The sequence below is a fragment of the Anolis carolinensis genome, chromosome 2 (genome assembly GCF_035594765.1).
Source record: "Anolis carolinensis isolate JA03-04 chromosome 2, rAnoCar3.1.pri, whole genome shotgun sequence".
NCBI lineage: Eukaryota > Metazoa > Chordata > Lepidosauria > Squamata > Dactyloidae > Anolis > Anolis carolinensis.
Window position 1 is genome coordinate 146,596,680 of NC_085842.1, and position 23,474 is coordinate 146,620,153.

The 23,474-nt window shown below is 41.1% G+C and overlaps 1 protein-coding gene across 1 annotated transcript in view; it reads left to right on the forward strand.

The window, feature by feature from the left end:
* Positions 1-366: 366 nt before the first annotated feature.
* pkn1 (protein kinase N1) overlaps positions 367-23,474 on the forward strand; it is a 75,290-nt gene continuing 52,182 nt past the window's right edge. The window contains exon 1 of the mRNA XM_008104213.3: positions 367-720. Coding sequence (XP_008102420.2) covers positions 700-720 — 21 coding nt within the window. The 5' untranslated portion in view covers positions 367-699. The remainder of the gene's footprint in view (positions 721-23,474) is intronic.

The window sequence follows — 23,474 nt, forward strand, 5'->3', positions numbered from 1 at the left end:
AATCAAGAGAAGGTGGGAGACGGTCTGAGAAAGGGACGAGACCTGCTGCCGTTTCTGGGAAGCCCGAGGATGGGTTGCTCCCCTTCCCCAGCCTCCCCCTGACCCCCTCCCCACAATTTCCCCCGCTAATCTGTTAATCCGCTGAAAGAAAGGAAGGGAGGCCGAGGGAGAGGAGGGGGAGGGAGAGAAAGAGAGAGGGCATGGCTGCCGCATCTGCTGCAAGCAGGCCAGCAAGCAAGCACTGCCCCGGTCAGCATCCTCCTCCTCCTCCTCCTCCCCTCCCTTCTCTGGGCTCCGGGGATGCGCCTCCTCCTCTCCACTTCCCAGACGCGTCTCTCTCTCTCTCTCTCTCTCTCTCTCCTATTCCCTCTCCCCCTCTGCTCACGTGACCAGCCCGGCAAGTTGGGAGGGAGGGAGGGGCGCGGGGAGAGAGAGAGAGAGAAAGAGAGAGTCAGCCAGACGAGCGGGGCCGACCCCGCAATAACAATAAGGCGGGACAGGACCCTCTCCGGGGAGAGCAGAGCGGCGCGCAGACAAGCCTTCCCCAGTCCTCGCTCCTCGCTTGGCCCCAGAGGGGCTGGACGGCTCCGCTTTGCCCGGGGGATGAAGAGGCGGCGGCGGAGGAGGAGGAAGAGCAAGAGCGGGGCCACTCGGCCGGGGCTGTAGAGGAGGCGGGAAGCAGCAGCAGCAGCGGCAGCGATGGCCAACGAGTCGCTCCAGGTAGAAGCCACTGGGGGTGTGTGAGTGAGTGTGCGTGTCCAGGAAGAAGAGGGACAGCGGCCACATTGGAGGCAGATGGCGGGCGGCATTTCCCAGCCCTGCTTCTCCAAGCCTCGCTTTCCCCAGTCTTTCCCTTCCCGGTCCTGCTTCCTCTCGCCTGACTTTTCCCAGCCCTGTTCTCCGCAGCCGTGCTTGCCCCAGGCCTGCTGCTCTCCCAGCCTTTCCTTCCCCAGCCCCGTCTCGGACGCCCGCCCGCCTTTCCTCCCGCGCTGCCTTCCCGCCCCTTCCTCCGGCCAGATGGCGGCGGCTGACCCTCCCTCGCTCTCTCCCTCTCTCTCTCTCTTTCCCTGCCTGCCTCCCGCGCTGGTGCCAGGCTGTCCCTGCCCAGGCGCCCGGATCCCCTCTTTCCTCGCCCTCCCTGTATGTGTGTGTGTGTGGGGGGGGGGGGTGCATCTACACCAGGCATGGGCAAAGTTGGGCCCTCCGGGTGTTTTGACTCCAACTCCCACCATTCCTCACAGCCTTGTATTTCAATTCAAGCTCACTGACCCTCTGAAATCTTTCTATGGAACTCCACGGGGTTCAGCATCCCTGCTCTAGACTGTAAAGAATTTGAAGAAAGAATTTGAAGACCTGGCTGTTCCAATGTGCCTTCCCAGATTAATAGGAAATCTCCAATACCAAGTCCCATAAGCACTTTATTAGAACTAAGATCGCATATCGCACTCTGCACTTGCCCTATAAGCCTTATATATCACCTGTCACACCAGCACTTTTAATCTTGTACCCATTACTCTGGCCCGGCCCAGTTTTATTGTGTTCTAGCGTATTGTTATTGCTTGTGGTTTATACTGTTTTAATTGTTCTAATTTGCCTTTTGTTTGTATTGCTACATTGTGTGTTGAGGCCTTGGCCTTTTGTAAGCCGCATCAAGTCCTTCGGGAGATGCTAGCAGGGTACAAATAAAGTTTAATAATAATAATAGTATCAAAAGGGTTACAAATCAGTTTTTGGTCAACTTTAAATTCAGTTTGGTTATTTAGGGTGATGATTGCATCGGATTGATCACATCAGTTTCTGATACAGAAACTACATCCAGTAGTCACCATCGTCTCTCCCACAGAAAACCATATTTAATAATCTAGAGCTCATGTGGTCTATCCAATACAATTTTCTGAATCAGTACCCCAAATCACCCCAGGAACAAGCCTAAAAACAAGGACACCAAAAAAAATTTTTTTTGGTTGGGCTGTGTTATTATCCATAGTAGTATCGATGAGGCCACGGACTATATTTTAGTTCTTGTGGACCACTGGTGGTCCATGGAGCACAGGTTGGGAACCACTGATATAGAACATTTGAAACACCAAAATGTGTGTTGGCCAATGTAATTTATTGTATACATTCATAAGAGAAGGAAAAAAATAGAGATAACAAGTTGGTTTACTTCAATTCAAGCTGAAATCTCTCCAAGGAATTCCTAGGGGTTAAAAATTCCTGCTCTATATTGTAAAGTCAGAGCAGTTTGGCACTGCTTTAACCGTAATGGCTCAATGCTTTGGCATCTTGGGATTTGTACCTTGCGAAAGCAGCAGCGCTCTTTGTCAGAGAGGGCTAGATATAGATGTTCAATGTGTTGTCAAAGGCTTTCATGGCAGGAATCACTGTGTTGTTGTGAGTTTTCCAGGCTGCCTGGCCAATATTCCAGAAGCATTCTCTCCTGACATTTCACCCACATCTATGGCAGGCATCCTCACAGGTTTTGCGGTGCTGGAAACTATGCAAGTGGGATTTATAACAGATTCTTGTCTGCTTGAGGCAGGTCAATTGAAACATTCACACCTGCCTCCAACAGACAAGAGTTCTTTCTCTCACCCTGAACATACTGCAGATGTATAAATCCCTCTTCCCTAGTTTCCAAGAGACCTCATCATTACCTCTGAGGATGCCTGCCATAGATGCAGGCAAAACGTCAAGACAAAATGTTTACAGAACATGGCCATACTGCCTGGAAAACTCACAGTGACCAAGTTAGAGAGGGACCTTGTCAAAACCACAACTCCGATGATTCTGCAGCATGGAGCCAGGGCAGCCAAAGCAGTGTCAGCATGAATTCATTCCACAGTGTAGATCAGGCATGGTGAAAGTTGGGCCCTCCAGGGGGAAACTGGTGCCATTTATGGAATCTGCAGGTCAAATATACATAGAAACAAGGCTATTTGACTTGATTCCAAAAACGGCACCAGTTTCCTTCTATCAGCTCTAGTTTATGAGAAACACAACTCGAGCCTCCTCACTCTGACTCAGAAGACACTAAAAAAACAGGAATTCCAGACATGGGTGAAATGTCAGGAGATAATGCTTCTGGAACATGGCTATACAGCCCGGAAAACTCACAGCAACCCAGAATTTGTGCCATCCACCATCTGTCTGCTCGCCCATAGAAAATTATGATCACTGTATCTAAGAAAATAGAAGTGGTGTGTTCTATCCAATGCAATTTTCTGAATCAGCTCCCCAAAGAACCCCAGGAACAGGTCTGAAAACAAGGACACCAAGCAAATTATTTTGGTGTGCTGGATTGTAGTAGTATTAATTTCATATGACATTACAGTTGTTGCATATCTCAAAAAATCACTAGTGTTCATTCATACTCCAAAAAAGCTGTAAAACATCATTTTTACTAATCCTAAAATGTAAATATGAGTGTCATAAAACCATCTGCTGCTACATCCTAAGAAGGAGTCTATAGTTTTAGATGCAAATTGGATAAATTCATAGAGGAAAACAGCTATAACTTGCTACTAGTTATGATGGCTGTACCACCAGGGTACAGGCGCTCCATGCAGTCATGCTGGCCACATCACCTTGGAGGTGTCTAGGGAGAACGCCGGTTCTTCAGCTTAGAAATGGAGATGAGCACCAACCCCCAGAGTCAGACACAACTAATGTCAGAGGAAAACCTTTACCTACCACCAGGGTGGTGAAGTGACTTGAATGTTGGGCTATGAGTCTGGAGATCAGGGTTTGAATTCTTCTTTAAGCCACAGAACTCTGGTGGTTAACCTTGGGCAAGTCACACCCTCTCTGCCTCAGAGGAAGGCAATAGCAAACCTCCCAGTAATTAACCTAGCCAAGAAAATCTACATTTGTTGATGTTGGATGCCTTCAAGTCATTTCCAACTCGAGATGATCCTGAACAGGACCTTCTGGAAAATCTATGTTCTAGGGAAGTTTGCTCTTGCCTTCCTCTAAGGCTGAGGATGTTTGATGTGCCCAAGGTCACCCAGTGGGTTTCCATGGCCAAGCAGGGATTTGAAACCTGGGGTGCCAAAGTCCTTTTCCTTAACTCAATCCACTACACCAAGTTGGGTCTCCAAAACCTACGATAGAGTTGACTTACCAGTATGTAGAAGTGGATTTGAAGGCACAGAACAACAAAGCATTAAAACTAAATATTGCCTCCAGTATCACAGTATCCAGTATAGCTTTGGATCCCAGTTGCTGTCTGGGGAACATCAGTGAAAGGATGCTGCTGTTCTTTTGTCCTGTTTGTGGCATTTAGTCACACTGGCATTTAGTGCAGGACCCTTTCACTGCCATTTAGTGCAGGACTAGATAGACCTTTGGTCTAATTCAGCATGACCCATATCTTCTTCTGAGCATCCGGTTTTCAGTGCTATCAAACTGAGAACTTGGCTCCTCTTTATTTTGGGTTGGTTAGAGTGGTGAAACAAAATAGATTCAAGCTGTGAGTCTCAGGAGGAATTATTTTCTGTAAGATAAGCACAGTAAGCAAAAAGCAGTTCCTTTCTCCGTTTGCCTGGGTGGGTGGCTCACATTTCCTTTCCAATGCACAATGAAGTTTTTTTAAAAAATAAAATAGATCTAATGACCTACTAATTTTACCAGTCTCTGTCTTGTTTCATGACCATTGGTCTTACTACCAACTTCTCTCCCTCCTGCCATTGTTATCTGTTTGATTTTATTGTTTTTTCTGTCTACATGCTCAGGGGAGCCTTTGTTGGCTGAGAGTTTTGCAAGCTTGAAGTGAGACTTTTAATCAAGGAGGTGTATGGCAAAGCTCTGTGGGAGGGAGCGCTTCCTAAAGAGAAATTTATTGGCTAGGAAACATCCTTTAGGCATTGCTCTTCTGTGTTGAATTCATGGAACAGGGCCTCCAAGGAATTCGGAATAGGAGATTGTTGACTTTAATACTGCTGCAGACAGCCCTTGCTGTGTGTACATGATTTTTGGGGCACTAGGTTGTGTTGGAGACAAGGGGCATCTGCCAACCCTCTTTTTCACGTAACATCCAACATAAAGATTGTAGCTGGCATTTGATCTGCTTGTTTAAATGATTGTTGCCAGCTTAAAAATCGATGCACTAAAACCATTCTTCCTTGACTGTGCAACTAACATTTCAATTATTAAAGACACAGTGTTGATAGTCAAATCCATTACTGTCAGCCCCTTACCTTGCTCTGTCAACAAAAGTCCATTGAGCTCAAAGGGACAAAAATATCAGATTAAGCTTTTACCCTGACTTTGCATTTTGTATTTTGTTCAGATTGGATGTCTGTAATGAAGAACAAACAATAGTCTTCTGAGGTAGCAGCCACATCAATAGACCACAGGACAGAATGAGTTTTTGTAGATAGCAAACATAAGACAAGGGGCAGAAAAGAGGCCTTACATTGATAGCTGAATTTTGGTCCCTTACAATTTTTGTACTGGTACAAAGGAGCATGTGCTTATCTGAGGACAAAATTTGGTGAATGTAACCATGTCCTAAATGCATTAAAATGGAGAGCAGAGTCCTGTAAGTGTGAGCTAGAGCTAGAGACATTTGGGAATAATTTTTAAATGTCTGGGTCCAAACTCCTTTTTCTTAAGATTATTCATAAACGTGTTTTAACAAATTAAAACCTGGCTTAATTTTCCCACTTTTGATAGTTCTGTTTCTATATACTATATTTACATGTATTTGTCACCATTCTCTGTATAAGAAGCCTATTATTATTATTATTATTATTATTATTATTATTATTATTATTATTATTATTATTCATTTGAACATATGTGTTGGAAAAGCAACTTAGAAATGCACTGAATGAATTAATAAAATGGAAAAGGGGCTGCTTAACTCTTTCTTCATTTGGGTTGCTGTGAGTTTGCCAGGCTGTATGGCCATGTTCCAGAAGCATTCTCTCCTGATGTTTCACCCACATCTATGGTAGGCATCCACAGAGGTTGTGAGGTATATTGGAAACTAGACAAGGGAGGTTTATATTTCTGTGGAAGATCCAGAGTGGGAAAAAGAACTCCTGTCTGTTGGAAGCAGGTGTGAATGTTGCAATTGATCACCTTGATTAGCATTGAAAAGTCTTGCATCTTCAAGGCCTGGCTGATTCCTGCCTGGAGGAATCCTTTGTTGAGAGGTGTTAGTTGGCCCTGATTGTTTCATAAAGAGTTTCTTTCTTCATTTGTAAGCAAAAGCAGTTAGTAGGGAAAAGTATACATTTTCTTTCTTCCCATAGGCACCACAGCAATATGCTATAGCTATCATCATCACTTCTAAAAATAAATAAAAAGATTGAGAGAAATATACGCACATGCCATAGAACATATAGCTTACCATCAACCTTTAAGTGGCAAGAGGTAGAAGGAAACCCAGATGTCCCCTCCACCAACCAGATGAAAATTTCATTGCATTCCAGCTTCGTTTCATGCAAATTTAACTGATGCTACATTTCATTACTAGCAAAAGTACTGTAACAATATAACATGCTACTTATATTCTGGATCTTTGTCTGGGAATATATTTATAAATGTTATGAAGCACTATGAATAAGACTTTGTTTAGTTTCTAGCTTTAATAGCAAATCTGCAGATTCAAATCTTGGCTCTCTAGTCTTTCCTACTGTACCCTTCAGTAACAAATCCCAGTCTTCAAGAGAAACATGAAGGATTAGGAGCTTAAAAGTATGTGTGTGCAGAGTTGCACAAGAGTTTAGAATTTTTTATTTTATTTTCAGAGCTCAGTATTTCAGATGTTTGAAGGTAGCTTGACAAGATGGCAAGCCATAGTCTAACAACAGGCTATTTGAGTGGACACTTAGGCATGGCAGTATTCCTATGCATGCTTACTTAGGAAGAGCCTCACTGAACTCCATGGGATTTGCTTCTGAGCCGGCTTTGACATGACTGGCGTCCACAAATCAAAATACAATGAACAGATGTTTATTTGTCAAGGAAGGACACAAACACATTGTAAAAAGCAGAAAGGAATTAGAAGTCTTTAAAAGCTATTTCAGGACTTCAGCCTGCAAGTGCTCTCCCCTTTCATTTTGCCCATTTGAGGAAGTTCTGCAGAATGAAGCCATCATGTGAGTTAAAGCTAAGAAAATGGGTAAATACACAGGGGACCTCTGAGGCACAGCAAGTACTATATTTATTCAAATCAGTTTACATTGGGTATAGAAGATGTGAAATAATTTAATAGGAAAAGTTAAAGAGCAAACAATATTGATGATTATATTCTTAAACCCCACAGGACCTTATAGAAAAAGATGCAGACACTCTACACACAAGTGAGATTCACTCATCTTGACCTACTTATCTCATAGTATCTCTAACAACAATTAGAAAAAGTTCACATAAGACTATTTGAATTGTATATTGTATAGCTAAAATGTAAGTAGTATACTATAAATGCAGAGATCTCAGGAGTCTGGAAGAGATTTTTAAAGTCAGAAGTGACTTGAGAACATACTGCAAGTTGCTTCTGATGTGAGAGAATTAGCTGTCTACAGAGCTGTTGCCCAGGGAACGCCCTGATGTGTTAGCTGGGAGGCTTCTCTCATGTCCCTGCAAACTTGAGCTGACAGCCGTCTCGTGGATTCAAACCAGCAACCTTTAGGTCAGCAACCCAAGTCAGCAGTCCAGCCAGCACAAGGGTTTAGCCCATTGCACCACTGCAGTCATTTTTGATCCTGTAGGGAAAAAAGTGAGTTCCTAACTTTAAAACTTTGAGGATTCTGGAAAGCATCAGGACCTGGCACTGTAATACTAGTATGATAGAACATCACTTTCTTCTCCTTTTGTAGCAACCATTGGAGTTGCATGAAAACTGTTACTGAGAAGGTTTCCCTGCCTTATAAAGCTCAGTGAGCTTCAGTAGGAAGCGGAGATTGCTAACTTCCTGCTTTCACTGGATTTTGCTTTTCCATTGATACTGGCCAGAATGCTTTCAATTGTCCATATACACAGTATCAGTTTGTAGATAATGCTAAAACATGATTTAGCATTAAGAGATCACAGATCATTCTCAGGCCCTTCCACACTGACCCCATATCCCAGGATCTGATCCCAGGTTTTCTGTTTATCCCAGAATATCTGGCAGTGTAGACTCATATAATCCAGTTTAAAGCAGATAATCTGGGATCAGATCCTGGGATATAGGGGTTGTGTGGAAGGGGCCTCAGTAAACTGTGATTTAGTGTTATGTCTCAATAGAACACTACATCAGTAATGTTGTGAGCCACTATTAATCTCATGGTATAGTAGTGATTTTGCCTAAGGCTATGTAGTAAATTCATGGCTGAGGAAAGGTTTTTTTCAGAACAATTCATATTTTTAACCGGTACACAATAATGTTTGTCAAATATAACACATAGTTATATGTTTCTTGTTTAGATGTTTAATTTGGTTTACATGTATGTTAGGCATTGAATTTTGCCATTATTATGTAATAAACCGCTTTGAATCCCCCAGGGGTGAGAAAAGCAGTATATAAATACAGTAAACAAATAATAATAAATAGGTATGTTCTCTCTAAGACTGTTAATGAGGACAAAAGAAAAGCCTTGCTGTATCAGATCCAATTCCTGCCTAATCTTGCATTCTTGTTCATACAGTTGCCAGTCGCATTCCCATGGGAAGTCCATGAGCAGGACATGAATGTAAAATAGTTATTTTGTTCATGTTCTTAACCAAATAGGATTCCAGGGTATATTGTCTCACATAGCAGAGGATGGATACAGGATATACATACATACCACACACATACTTCAGGACTAGTAACCATTTGTAATATTATCCTTCATAAATTTGTCTGTTCACCTTGAAAGGCCAAACAGTTTGGTGGGCACTCTTTCTACTAGTTGCAGCAAATTCCATAGTATCGAACACATGATGTCTGAATCTGCCACTGTTATGCTTCACTGCATGATTCTGTCTTCCGGTGTTATGAGAGAGGGGGAAAATGTTTTCCCTAGATACTTGGTCCATACTTTGTGCATTTTATGCCTCTTGCTTGCTTGCTTGCTTGTTTGTTTCTTCCCAAAACCTCAAACGTGGAGAAAATAGTTTAATTCAAACATTAAACAACAAGAAAGCCAATTAAAGATCATTACTAAAGAAAATAAAATCATTCAGCCAGCAAAAAGAAACCCTTTTATTGCAACCTAGCTAAGTTGCTCAAAGCCTGCTTGAATGAAAATGTATTTTCCTACTGTCAAAAATGAATTGTGTGGGGGTGGGGGTGGGGGTGGGAGGAGGGGATTCTAACCTAGCCTTCCTTGGTAGGGAGCTCTTCAGCCTGAGAGCAATCACCGAAAAGGCCCTGTTTGGCTTCTTAGCTAATTGTATCTTCAATTGAAATAAGACTGAGAGGAGGACTGCTGTTAAGGTTCTTCTTTCTTTTACATCCTTAACTGTAAGAACGTAAGAAGGAGTCTTGCTGGGTCAGACCAAGACCCAGTTTTGTTCCCATGCTTGCCAACCTGTTGCCTGTAGGATACCTATCAGCAGAACATGAGTCTACCATCTTCTTTTTCTGTGTGCCTGTTTGTTCCCCTTTTCCATTTTTCTCATTTTGAAAGGGAGCTCCCTCCTTTTTCCTCATAGTTTTCCAGGCATTGAATTTTGACTATACTGGTGAGCAGTTAGACTTAGTGATTCTTTTCCTGACTTGTGAAATACATCCTGCATAGGCTTTTATAATTGTGCTTTTAGAATAACCTCCATGACCTCAGGTCTTTTCCTTTCAATGTCCTTAAAAAAAATCTCTTTTATTCAAAGTAATATAACAAAGTTCAACAACACAAAATAAAACAACCCTTAACAGAATCAAACCCTTTATGTGTCAAGAAGTTTCTTCCTCCTTTGAATTCAAATATAACTGTAAAGAATTCCTTTGACAATCGTATACTTACATATACATTAAATTTGGTAGCGTTGTGGTGCCTGTTTCCTTTTAATAGAACAATAATCTCACACATCACCCAAAGTCATGGGTGTTGCTTAGAATTAGGTTCTGTCTCTGAGACTATCCTGAACTTTTTACCTCTTTGCCATCACCACATTCACTGAGGTTAAGAGTGGGTGCAAAGGGAAAAACTGGAAATTTTTAAAAAATGTCTTTAACTTGAGCAAAATGCTCTTTTGGAATCTCTAGAATCCCATCTACACTGTCAAACAATGCTGTTTGCAGCTGCATTATATGATCAGTGTAGACTCGTAGTTAAACTTCTTGCTAGCAACTTCTGTAATGTTCCAGTAATAACATATCTACCATCGAAGCAAGCATGCAACCACAGACAGTATCATGTGCATGCTGGATGGAAACTTTCTGTACAAATATACCCTACATTAAGAATGCCTTTCCCTTTTATTTGTGTAAAGAAACTCATCCGAAATATTTCATTTGTACTGAGAATAATTTCTCTGTACTGAGAAATCTCTGTGTGAATTTTCTGGATTTAGTATGCGAAAGCACATGCTCCTTCTCTCCAAAGAATAGCAATCTGAACATGGAACAAATGAAGACCTATACTTCCAGCGCTGGACAAATTGGGTGCCAAAGGAAGTGGAATGGAGGGGAAAGAGAGCAATTTCCTGAGGTTTGCTGGAGTAATTGGTGTTGGGGCCCTCTGGGCAATGTGGTGCTGTTGGCACCCCGCTGGCAACCTTCTGGCCAAATGGAGCCTGGTGCCCCCTGGCCCACGGCAGGAGCACATTACAGTCGTAATTATTTTGGACAGGTGTGAAGACATTGCTGCCTCAGGAATACACTCACAGAATGAACATCTTGTTTAAAGCCAATTTAATACAGCCATACTTTAAATAAATACACCTAGAGACTGTAATCTAAATGAGTGACTGGATAATAGATTTCTTCTGCTGATTTGCAAAGAATACTTAAGGAGTCCTTCTTTATTCATTAATCCATTCCTTCATTCAGTTCCATTTAATTTTAAACTGACTGGTAACATAATACCGTACAGTGTCTGTAGATTAATATCAATGGTGCATTTTCTTCCCTTTTTATGAAAAAGTTTGTAAGCGAGTACATGAATCATTCTTTGGAAAGCTTTACAGTGTTGCACACTGTAATATAAATGTACACATTTGGACTATGTTTGTGTCAGTTTGCTTAATGGCAATGAGCAAATCAGGTCCCTCTGGTCCCGCTTTGCTGTGTTACAATGCTAATCAGTTAGCTGTGAGTTACTACTCCAGCAGCTTACAGCCCGCACGGCAAAAATGTTGCTTTCTGGAATTTGGAGGAGTGATGTACACATCTACAATTCTTATATTGTCAATGTAGACTCATATAATGCATTTCAGTACATTAAATTGCATTGTATGAGTCTAGACTGACCATATAATGCAGTTTCAAATTGCATTACATGGCAGTATAGATGAGGCCTTTGTTACGGAAAGTGCTGTATAGTAAAGTAAAGGTAAAGGTTTCCCCTGTACATTAAGTCTAGTTGTGTCTGACTCTGAAAGGTGGTGCTCATCTCCATTTCAAAGCCTCCGTTGTCCGTAGACGCCTTCTAGATCATGTGGTCGGCATAACTGCGTGGAGCACTGTTACCTTGCCAATGAAGGATCAGATACCTATTGAGATCTATTCACATTTGTATGTTTTTGAACTGCTAGCTTTACAGAAGCTGGGGCTAACAACAAGAGCTCACGCTGTCCCAAGAATTCGAACTGCCGACCTTCTAGTCAGCAAGTTCTGTAGTTTAGCGATTTAATCCGCTGCGCCACCATGGTATATTAATGTTTTTTCTAAAGGAAAAATTATTAGCTGCTTTACCTTCTCCAAGACAAGATGAGGCTGAAGTTGGTTCACTGTTCCCGGTTTTTGGGGTGAAGGGTCATGCAAACCTCATGGGTTGGTTCATCAGATTTCTCTGTATTTCACATTTTTTGCACAAATAAGAAACTGGTAATTAAGCACCAACATCAGCCACATCAAGACAACTGGAGGAATCTATAAAAGGTAAAGGTTTCCCCTGACGTTAAGTCCGGTCGTGACCGACTCTGGGGGTTGGTGCTCATCTCCATTTCTAAGCCAAAGAGCCGGCGTTGTCCATAGGCACCTCCAAGGTCATGTGGCCAGCATGACTACATGGAGTGCCGTTAACTTCCCGCCAGAGTGGTACCTATTGATCTACTCACGTTTGCATGTTTTCAAACTGCTAGGTTGGCAGGAGGAATCTATAATTAGCTTGAAATCATACTTCCCCTCAATAATTACCTAATACAACAGAAGTGTGATTTCTTTGTGGGAGACATGATCCTAACCCTCTATTTCCCTCTGAGCATTCTCTGAGCATGCTCTCTCTATGAGTCTAAGGTAAGGCTGTGCTTGGCTGGTTTTTTGGAGCCAAACCTCCTCATGATTTGGAGGGAAACTTAAATTACGGCTTTCCCTCCACTGCTGGCTGTGTTGTCGCTACAAGGTGCTTATTAGTGTCACAGTTGCATGGTGGCTGCTGCCATGAATGGAGGTTGATTTCTGCCTGGTGTGCTCACTGCGGGGTGTGGAAAGACTGAGCAGGATCCAAGAGTGTAATTGCTAGATTCAATGAAAGTGTTGGTTTGATTTTATTAATTCACTGAGGGTGGGATGAATTTTGTAAAGGCATAATTCACCGAGAAGTAACCGAGAGGATCAAATATTCCTCTTTGAGATTGCTTTCTTTGTTTCCTTTCCCAGATTTCTTCCCCAAATGATGACGAATTGTGGCTTAGTCAAAAAGTGTGCACCCCTCAAAGGGGTGTGAGGGCAGGGGAGAAGATTTGTGTGTCCGGGAGTGAGAAAAGCTCTAAAAAGCAATCTGTGAGAGGGATCACTTGATGGTTGCAAACACTGGCTGACCTCCAGAAGATGGTGTTCACTGCCCTCCTCTTCTGTTTCAAGTTCTCAGCGAGACCTTGTGGGAAACAGTTCCCATATGTTACACTATACATTTTAAATCAGTTTTAAAGTAATTTTCTTGTTGCAATATTCTCCTGACAGCCCTAGGAGCCGTAATATTGGAAACAAGCTAAGAATCCTTTGTTCCAGGGCTGTTCAGCCTGTACATTTCCAAGGTCCCTTAGATAGAAGCTGTTACTATTCAATCTAGTTTGAAATGGGCCTACATAGACATATTTTTAATCTTTTTGGGCCTCAATGAGCTGAACAGGTTTTACTTAAATGCTGTGTGATAGGGAGTTGGGCATGCGCCTATGTGCCCTATGTGCCATTGCATTGTACTGCTTTGTATATTATTGAAAGCCTCAATTTTAGCCATATTGGTGTCAGTGTCAGTGCTGTTTTCTCCATGCCTCTTCCTAGATTAATGTGCCCAAGGTCTACAGGTCTCCCCCATGGATTTTTCCACTATTTAAAGGCTACTTACTTACTTGTTTGCTTACTTAGGTGATCACTTGGCCTTCCAAGTATTGGCGATGGATACGTAGGTGACTATAGAGCCCTCTTCTTGACTCGCATGTTCTTCCACAGTGAGAACATTGGGTTCCAGGTGGAAGGCGGTCCCAGTCCTCTTGGCATGTTTCTCTTTTTCGCCCTCCATTCATGACTCCAGCACTGCTAGTCACAGCTGACCTCCAGCTAGAGCGCTCAAGGGCCAGGGCTTCCCAGTTCTCGGTGTCTATGCCACAGTTTTTAGGTTTAGCTTTAAGCCCATCTTTAAATCTTTATTCCTGTCCTCCAACATTCCGTTTTCCATTCTTGAGTTGGGAGTATAGTAACAGTTTTGGAAGACTCTCCCATGGATTTTTCCACTGTTTGAAATGCTATACGGTTATGCAATTGTGTAATATACAGTGTCCCTCTCATCCATTTACTGCAGAGCCAACCTAGATGTGACACACAATCAGATGTTTATACCTGTCCCTTTTGCTCTTTATTTTTAACCATAAGCAATATTGAGAGGTTGAAAGTTTGAGTGGATGAATGTTGGAAGGAGAAGCTGCTGAACCTTTTCTATGTGTTTTTTATGTTCAAAAGTTTTCTTGCTCACTGGTGGTTGAAAAGAGGCTCCTGGGTATTTATTTTCTAGGTGAGGAAGTGGCTGGCAGCAGAATAAAGAAAGGGGGAGAGATAAGTGTGCCGACACCACTGTCTATTCTTTTAGGAAAATTTGGATCCTCTTGAGGCTTTTATTTAATTTTTCTTTTTTAGCATGGATGGAAAATACACATATCTTCATTTCATAGTAGTATGGGCCTTGGTAAGAGACAGAACTAACTCACCTTGATCTTTCCAATATATTTATTTTATTGATACCCCACTGGTCTCTCAGCAAGGCATTGAACATTTTTAATGTAAAACAAGATAGGGCAAAATGCAGTCCCCAGGTACCCACTGACTCAAGTAACCCTAACCCTTTAAAATGTTTTTCCTGGTCTGGAACAATCAAAAGAGTGAAAACAACGTCTTTCAGACTTCTGCTTTCCATTTTTTGTGGGAAGGTGGCTGGTTTGGCAGTGGGAGGTTTAAAAGTAGATTTTCTTGTGCAAGTTCTTCCCCAATTACGTCTTTTGTAGGCATCTGACATCTTTGTGGGGCATCAGGGTGTATTTAGGGCTTCAGGATATGGGTAAGGGGCACAGGTTGAATGTTTCCTCTTCCCCCTATTTTGCAGCATCTATTCTTGACCCGAGAGTAGCATAAGTCATGATTATCCCAGGTTAAAAGATTTTCCATCCAAAACCTGAGACTAGATGTCACAGGGATGGGCCCTGGTAGTGTTGCAAGAATGATGTAACAAAGGGAAACCCTGATGTGTCTGCAGGTTTAATGCATTAAGTGTCAACCAAGTATACCATTCATATAATAAAATCTAACAAATAAGGAATGCACCCACAACGTGAAATCCCCATTCCCTTTCTTGTCTCAGGGATCAGAGAAGAGAGAATTCGCTCTAAGACATACTGCCTTGTCCTGCAATTTGATGCATGGTCCTATGAATGATACATTTTTATATGTGACTTTATCTTTTTCCCACATATGTTGCCACACTTTATAAGGTAAGGAAACTTGGTTTCACCTGCTTTTTGTGTGCCACATCTGTGTGGCTTTTGCCCACATACTTGGTAGTAAACATCTTTGAAGCAATGTAAAAGGTTGTGTTGTAAAGCTGAGGTGCCCAGCATGTTCATTTGGCTAGGGAGTCAAGCCCTATTCAATGTAAACATGTGCATGGTTTGTACAGTACAATGTCTATATGCTTCCTAGTTCTAAGCAGTATGCATTTGTTTTTAACCAACAAGCAGGCCAGGTGACATGTCTTAGGACAAGTCAGATCCGTCAAGAAGAAACTCTTATTAGTCACCTTCCCTGTTAAACAGAAGGCCCTGCTTTCCATCAAGAATAACTCACTTCTTACAGAACCAGCTTTTAGTTCCTGTTTAGCTATTTCTAGATCTTATCTTATGAATCTACCTCTTAGTTGCCCTCTATCCACACGACAGAATTAATTAGATTTGAATTTCAAGTCCTCTAAACATTATTAGGTTAGCATTACTTCCAAGCAGATATTAGAATTTATGTGACTTGAACATAATTAGATGTTGCCTGCAGTGCAGAATTCCAAATATAATGGAAAAAACAGTTATCAGCCAGTATGAAAGAAATATGAAACTATGGAGTAGCCCCTCTCAAAGGATCTGAAGATTAGATTTGGTTAAGAGGACTAGTGAGACCACTGTGTGTGTGTGTGTAGATAGCAATACCCATTGTCCTGGCTTCACAGATTAAGAGTTAACATCACACATTTCTGAAAGGTAAAGTAAACCACCTTATAAAATAGAAAAGGAGATCAACAAGGCTAGAGCGACAGTCAAAAATAATTGTCATGAAAGCACCTAGCTGGGAAAATTTCAGGACAAGACAACTTGTTGCCATGCATCTATCTATCAGCAGTGTATTGTTTTGGATCTACAACCCATTTTGGGCAGTTATATTTCCCTTTCGTAAGCTCTGGGCTGTAGTTCTGCTGTTGTATACATAATCAGATTTGGATTTTAGCTTTGGCCCCATTTCTGCGGAAGCAGTACTATTATTACAAATAGGGGCATTTTTAGAATGGTAGTTGGGGGTTGAATTCAACAAAATCTGCAGTACACGCAATACTTCATTAGACCAAGCAAAAACATACCATATATCACACTGTCTTTCAAAGCTCGCTGGCTTCATCAACACATTGAAAATTACACAGAAGAAAAATAATGGTATTGGTGCATGCATCAACAGTGTGGGTTAAGGATTGGACGACGTTGAAAAGAGGGGAAAAAATGAGTCTTGAAGGTCACGATTTACGAATTGGATGGCATGCATACCTTTGGTATGGAAAAACAAAATTAGAAAAAAAAATCGGCAATCATTTTATACGGTCTGCAATTATAAAAACTTGGAATAAATATGGAAATTAAAGCAAAATACACCAATGTCTCTTGGTATATATAAATATATAAGAAAATATTTAAGAAAATCAAAAATATATAAGAAAATCCTAGCATGGACAACAGAGAAAGAAATTCTAAAAGAATCTATGATAAAATAGTCAAACAACATAGGCCGATCAATACGGATGGATCAATGGAAGAAAATTTGGAACCAGAAAATGAGACAAATGTATTCATATGACTTGAAGGAAAATTGGGTCAAAATGATCCACAGATGGTATATAACTCCAAAAAAATTGGGACATATTAATAAGACTATACAGACCACCTGTTGGAAATGCAAGAAGAAACAGGGAACGTTTTTCCATATGTGGTGGACTAAGGCAAAGAAATTTTGGAAAGAGATCCATGAAAGGATCCAAAAAAATCTTAAATATCAAATGCCAAATGAGACCAGAACACTTCCTTCTAGGAATAACGAGATGAATTTAACGGAAAATGACGAACTTTTATTTAATTATATGTTGACAGCAGTGAGGATTATTTATGCAAGGAACTGGAGACAAGAAGAAATACCGGACATAGACCAACTAAAATTATGGTTAACTAAAATAATGGAAATAAGAAATATGGACAGACTGACATACTTAATAACAAAACATCAAGGTTTACCGAAGAAAACTATAGACTGGCAACCCTTTCTAGACTTTATGAAAAAGGAAAAGAAAACTATAATAATCTAAAGAAAGATTATCAACAAATATGCGGGAACTGAAGCACTAAACAATTACAGGGAAGCGATGATGTAATAAATAATGCTAAAGAAATGGAAAAGGACATTCCTACTATCAAAGATGGCAAAGATAAGGATGGAAGTCATGATTTTTTTCCTCTTTTTCTCCTCCTCTTTTCTTTCTTACTTTCCTATTAGACTATAATGTTCCCCCACTTTCAATGTATACTTTTAAAACCTATAAATAAAGCCTAAAGAAAAAACAGTGTAGAATTAATGCAGTTTGACAGCACATTAGCTGCCATAGTTTAATGCTGTGGAATCATAGGAGTTGCAGTTTTACAAGGTTTTTTAGCCTTCTCTGCCAAAGTATGCTAGTGCCCCACCAAACTAAAAGTCCCCGGGTTTCATGGCATTGAGCCATGGCAGTTAAGGTACCAAACTGTATTAATTCTAGAGTGTAGATGCACCCAGAGTCTTAGGCCTGCGTCTTTGTTTGAGACTTTGCTTAAGATGGTATTTAAAGTGGTTTTGAAGCTGGTAGAGGCCCTGACCCTTCTTGGCCATGATAGGACTGAGGACAAAGGCAGTAAAATCCAAGTAATAAAATTCCTGTCTCCAGTGGCAAAAACAAAGTTGGAGTGGAATTAGGAGTGATAAAGTCTAGCCGGCTGCACTGGCATGATGTTTATGAGTTGGGGGCAGTTTAAAAGTGCAGAGCAGGATTATTCAGCTATTTGATTCCTCCCAAATAGAATTGAAACAAGAAACCTAATGCCCTGCAATGTTATACTAGGATTGTGGTATCAGGGTGGGAGGGTCGGGTCGGGGTGTGGATAGGGCTTGGTATTGGGAGATTAATGGTTCAGGTATTGAGAGGGGGGGGGGAAGAGAGAGAGAATGTGTTTAACAAGGATCTTTTCTATACATGTGCTTAGTTTCCCTATATTTGTACAGGATACAGTTATGCCAAGACCTCTGAATGCTTTAGTCTATTGCATCCTTCCATGAGGCTGAGAGAGACTCAACTGGAAGCTGTGTGTGTGGACAACACTCCTCCTTGAATACAAATGGCTTCCTGTTGCTAAGGCTGTCTGTTTCTGATCTTGGAAGGCCCTTTTTCTGGCCCCACAACAAAAGCAAGGGAAAATGTTTCAGATTGGCTGCTTTTGTTCAGGCAGATGATTTTTCTCTGAATGCCTAGATGCAGTTATATTCTTCAGTTCCTGGATTTGAGTTTGTCCTGGATAAAAATAATATGACGTAACAGTGGGTTCCGTCTCCTAAGAGAATGCTCATCTTTAATGCTCACATAGTAGTAATGGATAACTATGACATAACACAAAACTCAAATATATTCTCTATTACCAAAGCAGTTAGAATGACAGTTCAATGCTACTAGGAGTGGAAGTTGATCAACATCTGGAGATCCACATGTTTCACATCTCTTCTGTAAAATATTTCTTATTGAGGTTTAAGAAATGTGAAAATTTCCCACTTTGAGAAGGGAAATTGGCACATGTGCTTGAGTGCAAAGGGCATTTATTTGCATTAGACAAGATGGGAAAGATCAATGGCTCAATTTAAATTAGTCAGAATATACCTGACTGACGTTGGTTAATATGACAATATAAGCACCAATAAAATGACTCTGAATTTAACCAGAACAATTGAATTAAAATTGGTTTTCTGTGTTAGTCAACATATTTTAACCTGTCCTTCATATACATCAGACATAATGGAAATTGTAGGATTTTACACTCCCATTATTCCATGATACTGAGTCATGGTAGTTAAATGAATGCTAAACTGCATTAATTCTGGGGTGTAGTCAGAGATTTGCCGTGGTTCTGTGACTTTCCTGAGATGTTTGGTTTGAATAGAAATTATTTTGCAGCACCTTTGGTTCTTTTGCACTGGGTTATGCCTCCCATTCAGTATCTCTAGCCAGCTTTATCCAAGAAAGCAACCTTTCTTAGCAAAGAAAATGATACCGAAGGTGCCAAAATAAACTTGGCAACAGTTAGCAGCTTCTATGTGTCCCAGGACCATAGATTGATAAGCGCTTCAAACAACTGCACAAAAACAGCAAAGTTATAAAAGTTGTTGTTGACCAAGATTTTAAAAATGCCTGCTTGGTTTAACTTGGTTTGAGCATGAGCTGCTTATTTAATAAATATATTTGGTACTATGTGAAAGAATGAATTTAAGTGTTCCTCCACTGGGACCTAGTCATCTTCTAATGAGTGAGAACTGGGATGCTGTGACCAAGTTAATCCAGAAAACAGTTGAAATCTATATCCGGACTCTGCTTTGTTGGTGGCTTCTTGCAATACAAAAATTATTTTTGGGAAGAGACACAGTCATCAGTAAAGTACAAAGTGTGAAGAGATGTTTGCCTTGAGACTATACATTTTGCATATCCAAAATACCTACATTTTAGAGGAAAGGTAATCTTTTTTTATAAGTGAGTATTTGTGTCACGGCTGATGACTCTTCAAAAGGAAGGGTTTTATTCCACTCACTGGTAAGCAATATTAGTCTTGCTCAAAGAGTGCTTATCTTGCAGCATCTGGTAAACTGGCTTCCAAACTAGTATCCTTCTTAGATAAGGACATGAACCACATCCTTTATAAGAAAAAAGTCTACCCTTTTTTGATAGCTTGAAAGCATTTATTTTGGCTCTATTAATCCTAGCATTATCATCAATTTAAAAAGCTTCATTTTCTTAATTTCTAAAATATTAATATTTCCTTTCCTCCTCACCATTTGAAATTATTATAATAAAATTATTATAAAAGCAGTCAATAACCAATATTATGGGATAGGATAGATGTTATTGCCACGGCTATTTATGTACAACATGAACAGTGAAACTGATTCCCAGTTTTTTGCAGACCACACTTACAACTTCTGATTGTACAGGTTGAGTACCCCTTATCAAAAATGCTTCAGACTGGAGTGTTTTGGATTTTTTTTCCAGAATTTGGAATTTTTCAATATACATAATGAGATTGCTTGGAGTTGGAACCCAAGTTGGAACATAATGTCTTGATGTTTCTTACACACTTTATACCCTCATAGCCTGAAGGCAATTTTATACACAACAAAAAAGGTTGGCTTGCATCAGCTTGCATGCATTGTGTAGATGCTTGGAGGCTGATGTGACCCCCTACATTGCCTTAGATGGCTGTGAGGAAGTGTCCTGAAGCACTGATGCCTAGGGTTATTTAGTAAAAAAAATGGAATCACAAAAAGATCATTTCCCAGTTAGCTCTCCTTAGAAATAATACAGAGTTTTGAATTCCCAGATGTTGCCTGTTTATTTTTAAACAGAGTAAGCATGTTAAGTCAGTGTTAGAGAGTTTGGACCACTGTTCCACTAGCAACTGGAAGCAGCTTGTCTTGATATACAATGGGGAGAAACGTAATGCTCAGGGAATGCTCTTATTTAGGGAAGTGAGTCACTTTGAGGGATTTTCCTCCTTGCCCCTCTTCCCGCAGTCTCCTGACACATCATTTCCTTGCACCAGGAGAGTGCAAGGAGGAATATAATGGTGGCCAGGTAGGTTTTATTTCGTTTTTAGGAGTTATTTTGAGGTTTGAGGGGAGGGGTGGCTGCCCTCTCAGTTTTTGGGCTTCTGGAAACCAAGATGCCTGTGTGGATTGGGACCAGGAAATGTGTGATGCAGTCCCCGGGCCCAGTCCACACAGGGCCCACACCTGGTAAGACCCAGATCTTACCTTTAGATCTGGATCTTACCAGGTGTTTAATTAATTCAGTTTTACCAGAGGCATCATTTGGGCGCCACTGGTAAAAATGCGGCAGATGCCGCATTATGGGTCTGTCTGGATAGGCCCTCAGGCCCCTTCTCGACTGTCCTTATATCCCAGGATCTAATCCCAGGTTATCTAATTTGAACTGAATTATATGAGTCTTCATTGCCGTATAATCAGGGATAATCAGATAATCTGGAATCCAATCTTAGAATATAGAGCAGTGCAGAAGGGACCTCAGTAGCTCTTCTCAGCCATGCCTTTGTTTGCCTTGCAGGAGAGGGCATGTTCTCTGTGCTTTTAGTGTCCACTGGCTACCTCAGAAATGGGTGACAAGAAGGGGGAGGGAACATGATCCCCCCTTGTTGTCACACCTACAAAGAGGACAGGAAGTCCTATCTTGATCGACAGCTTTATCTGTATGAATTTGCCAAATTCCCTTTTAAAGCCATCCTACTTGGCAGCCATCACTACATCTTGTGGGCAATCAATTCTATTATTTAACAGTACACTATTTGAAGATGTAATAATGCAGATTATAAAGAGCACATCAATTAGTGTGTCTTGAATCTTGCACTATTTCAGCTTCATTGAACGGTTCTGTGTTGCATTGTTGTAAGAGCGGAAAACTTAAATATCGGCATATTTCAGAGGCCTGGGAGTTGCACACGCCTCCACTGGCCCTTGAAAAGTTGCTCCAGCCCACATAGTCTAACACTCCTATTCATAGCTGACTTTTGCCTTTTTCAAAAGGGGTGCAAAGAACAGGTTTGCTGGGTTGTTTAATGTAGAGGGGGGGAAGACCGTTTTGAAAACTAGAAACAACTGGGAGCCTTGAAAACTTGGTGAACTTGCCTCCACATCCCTAAAGGCTGCAACAGCGCTTTCCAAATAAAGAAATGTTTTAAATAGCTATTTATGGTAACAGTGATAACAGACCACAGAGGGAGAGTGGCTCTATATGCAGCCTGTAGGATGAGTTTTGACCACTCTTACCTTACCCAGTTTCCTCAGATTCCAAAGTCTTCATGGTGTTATGAGCATACAAAAAGACACCAAAATCTCAGCCATGCTGTGCTCATTGGGAGTGGTACCTGATTAATCTAAATTGAAAGTCTGCAGACTTTTCCTCTGTACCATTTCAAGACAACCTGATAAAACTATTACTATAATAAGGACATGGGAGTTTGTTTTATGGCCAGCTCTGCAGCCCCTGCACTAGTATTTCTCCAAATTGTTTATGAATAAGTTAAAACTCACCAATCATCCACCTGTGTGAACTCAATCATTCCCCATTCAGTTTCCCCCACTCTAAGAGATCTTACTAGTTACAGTCTTAGCCAAACACTCTGTTTACACTTGTTTGAAGCCTCCAGACATGTACATTTATTGGCTTTTAAAAACCGGTTGGGATTGGGAATCTGTTTAACAAGCGGTACATTTTTTGTCATTGTAAACTTTACAAAATAAAGCATCTTGAAAGAAGTTAAGCTGTTAAAGCTGTCAAGTCATGGTCAGGGAAACAGCAACAGAAAGTGTGCTGTTGTTCAGCCAGTCTTTTCTCCCCCCCTCACAAAGATGGGGCAGAAACATGTTCATCCCATATTCCTTCTACATCAATGGCTCCCACCCTCTGGGCCGTGACCCACTGTTGGGGTACGAGACCTACAATAAGATCCGTGAGACATGCAGGGACAGTCAGCTCTAAATTATTAAATATGGTTTTCTGTGGGTAAGCAGATGCCGACTACTGGATGGCATATTCTCTGTATCAGACACTAGAGCTGATGTGGTCTATCCAATCCAATTTTCTGAATCAGCACCCCAAATAACCAAACCAAATCTAAAGTTGACCAAAAACTGATTTGTAACCCTTTTGGTACTTACGTTGGAGAGTGGTCCCTGGTCAGAGTGGTCCCTGGTCAAAAAAAAAGGTTGGGAACTGCTCTAACTTCTCATGAAGACACTTTGGAGAAGGATGGCTACCACTTAATAAACCATGTTCTACAGAAGGCAGTTCTGTAGTGCAAACTTGTCCGTTTTTGCTTCACTTTTACCTCTCATAGTTTCCCAAATGAGTCTTGGGGAGTTGCAGCATGAGGTGACAGATACTTCAAACTCTTAGTTAAGAGTTTCTTAACTCTTCTCTCAGAATAACAATTGCAAGATTCTGTAGTGATAATGAATTAAATCCTCAGTTTCTAGGCTGTGAGATGGCATAGTGTACAGTCACCCAGCCAGTTGTCCTTGCTGCTTGCTCCTATTGAACTTGCTCTTATTCTCATGGCACTAAACCACATCGCAGATACTATTCCAGTTCCACTGTAGTGAGGGATGGGGGCAGACAGAGAGTAGGGAGATTTAGTAGTAGATTTTACTTCTATTTAGGGGTGACACCCTGACGTGGTGCTAAACATGACTGCAATGTAGACATAATCCCCCAACATGCTGGTTTGGTGCCTGACAGCTTGCCCTGGGCTCTTGCAGAGAAATGAATCAGCTTGGTGATTACTTTGTGCAAATCTTTCTG